The 2,620-nt window shown below is 46.2% G+C and overlaps 1 protein-coding gene and 1 pseudogene across 1 annotated transcript in view; both read right to left on the reverse strand.

The window, feature by feature from the left end:
• LOC102484106 (exosome complex component CSL4-like) overlaps positions 1-79 on the reverse strand; it is a 2,345-nt pseudogene extending 2,266 nt beyond the window's left edge.
• LOC102480761 (exosome complex component CSL4) overlaps positions 1-2,620 on the reverse strand; it is a 27,606-nt gene that overhangs the window by 11,679 nt on the left and 13,307 nt on the right. Inside the window, exons 7-9 of the mRNA XM_006157401.3 lie at positions 2,322-2,355; positions 413-463; positions 204-288 (exon numbers count right to left, since the gene is read on the reverse strand). Coding sequence (XP_006157463.2) covers positions 204-288; positions 413-463; positions 2,322-2,355 — 170 coding nt within the window. The remainder of the gene's footprint in view (positions 1-203; positions 289-412; positions 464-2,321; positions 2,356-2,620) is intronic.

Genomic DNA, 2,620 nt, shown 5'->3' on the forward strand with positions numbered 1-2,620 from the left:
GGATCAAGATGCCTTAGCTACCATTGGCTGGCCCCCAAAAGCAGCATTCTAATCTTACCAGTTAAGTATCTCTACTCATATTGCTTCTCGCATCATTAAAAACAAGAGAAACCAGAGAAAACAATTAACCCCATTTGGATTAACCCCAAACCACAGTTCCCATGGAAAAGGGAGGTGTGGAAGCACAGAAAGAACTGACTCACCTGACTCACTGTGGGCCACCACCACGCCCAGCTCGTTCTCGGCAGTGGTCAGCAGGTAGTTTGACTGTGCGTCCCCAAGGGAGATCTAGTCACAGGACACTGGGTAAGGAAAACGAAGGTTCTAAGTCCCCCATAGCCACTCAAGTTGCTTCTTAACTCCCATCTCTTCTTTTGAAAAAGTACCAGCATCTGCTGGGAATAAAGGATACCACTTTGGCCAAGACAATGTCACCAGGGCGGAAACTCTTATAAATTTCAACCTGTAAGGAAAGAATATGCACTATGCATTAGTAGAGAGCTCATGGCCAGTTCTATATGAAACTCTTAACCCCTATAGAACAACCAGTCTACTTTTTTTTTTTTTTGGAGAGGTTTTTGCTATAGGGTGTGTGCGCTTGCCAGAAACACAGACAGAAAGTGAGAAATCACCCCCCAGGGGGAATGGCCACGCCGCAATCCCTTCTCCTCTATTCTCCTCTTGGGATCTTGGGCATGTACGCACACACGCCTGGTGTGAGTTTAAGCCACCGGGTCTGGGACTCAAACCATGGTCGACCATGTGAGAGTCCAGCAACATAGCCATTATGCTATCTGCTGGTCCCCAGCCAGTCTACTTTGTAATCGCAGAGGGCAGAACTCATCATTACCCAAGCCAGTCAACAACTGTCATCACTCTAAGAGCATTGGCACACAAAGAGAAGACTGTGAAGTCAGTAACCTGACAAAAGGTGCTACAGTGGGTTCTGATCAGAAGCACTACAGATTCACATTGAACACTGAGGTTAGAAAAGACCTCAAAGTTACATTATCTGGGGACCAGGTGGCATGGTGGTTAGGGGCGTTGGACTCCCACATGGCCAACCGTGGCTTGAGTCCCGGACCTGGTGGCTTACTTTCTCATTCACTCTCTCACGCACTCACTCACTCTGTCCCTCTCTGGTCAAATTAAAAAAAAAACAAAAAAAAAAAGAATGATTTTTTTTAACTTTTTATTTTTCCTTTTTTTTTTTTTTGATTTTTTTTTTTTTTTTTGCTATAGGGCGCGTGCGCTTGCCAGACAGACAGAGAGCGACATAGAGACAGAAAGCAAGAAATCACCCCCCCGGGGTGGGGGGGGACAGTCATTCCCAGGGGGAATGGCCACACTGCAATCCCTTCTCCTCCATTCTCCTCTTGGGATCTTGGGCACGCACACGCGCCCGGCGTGAGTTTTAAGCCACCGGGTTCGGGACGCGAACCGTGGTCGACTACGTGGGAGTCCAGCGACATAGCCATTACGCTAACTGCTAGTTCCCAATAAAATAATTCTTTTAAAAAAAAAGTTACATTACTTGGTCCAGAGGACATGCGAGGTAAAAGCAATGAATAAATAGCCCAGCTTCAAAGGTAGAGAATAATCTAGCCCGAGGCTGGCAGGTGGCGCAGTGGTCAAGGCGCTGGATTCCCACATGGCACTGGACCTGGTGGCTTGCTTTCTCACTTTCCTTCTCTGTCTCTGTCTGTCTCTCTCTGGTCAAATTTAAAAATAAATAAATTCTTTGGACTCTACATTCCCAACGACCTTTGAAAGTCATTGGGACTTTTTTTTCTTTTATAATTTCATGGTTTTCTTTTTTATTGAGAAACAGTTAAGAGAGTAGAGTTACTGGGACCAGCAGTTAGCATAATGGCTATGTTGCTGGACTCCCACGTAGTCGACCGCGGTTCGAGTCCTGGACCTTGTGGCTTAAACTCAGGCTGGGCGCGTGAGGGTGCGTGCCCAAGATCCTGAGAGGAGAATGGAGAAGGGATTGCGGCAAGGCCATCACCCCTGGGGGGGGTGATTTCTCACTTTCTGTCTCTCTCTTTCTGGTGAGCACATGTGCCCTATAGCAAAAACCTCTCCAAAAAAAGAAGAGAATAGAGTTATTACAGGGTACTTAATTAATTCATTTTAATTTGAACAGAGAGGTACATAGTGAGAGAGAGAGAAAGTGAGAGGCAAGCCGCCAGGCCTGGGACCCAAACCACAGTTGACCATGTGGGAGTCCAGCACCCTCAACCAGTACTGGCCCCAGGACAGTAATTAAGGGACTGAAAATTTTAAAGCAAAAACAAAAACCAAAACAAACCAACAACCTTGTCTTTTTCAGTTGCTCGGACATCTTCCTTGCTATGAGAAGAAAAAAACAAAACACAATTATCAGAAAGATTAATATCTATGAGGAGAATTACCCTGCAGGTTCCTAGCAGACAGCTAAGACAGCTACGAGAATGGATAGAACAAGTCAGGTGTGGGTCCCAGCTGCCACCAGAAAAGCATGATGGACATGCACAGTCCTCCCTGAGAGGAAAACAGTACTTTTTCCATTCTTGGATCAAACAGAGCAACACTGTCAACACCTCTGGCTAGAGAACGCGGTCGGAGTTAGCAGGAA

Source organism: Tupaia chinensis, unplaced genomic scaffold (genome assembly GCF_000334495.1).
Source record: "Tupaia chinensis unplaced genomic scaffold, TupChi_1.0 Scaffold000539_1, whole genome shotgun sequence".
Lineage (NCBI taxonomy): Eukaryota > Metazoa > Chordata > Mammalia > Scandentia > Tupaiidae > Tupaia > Tupaia belangeri.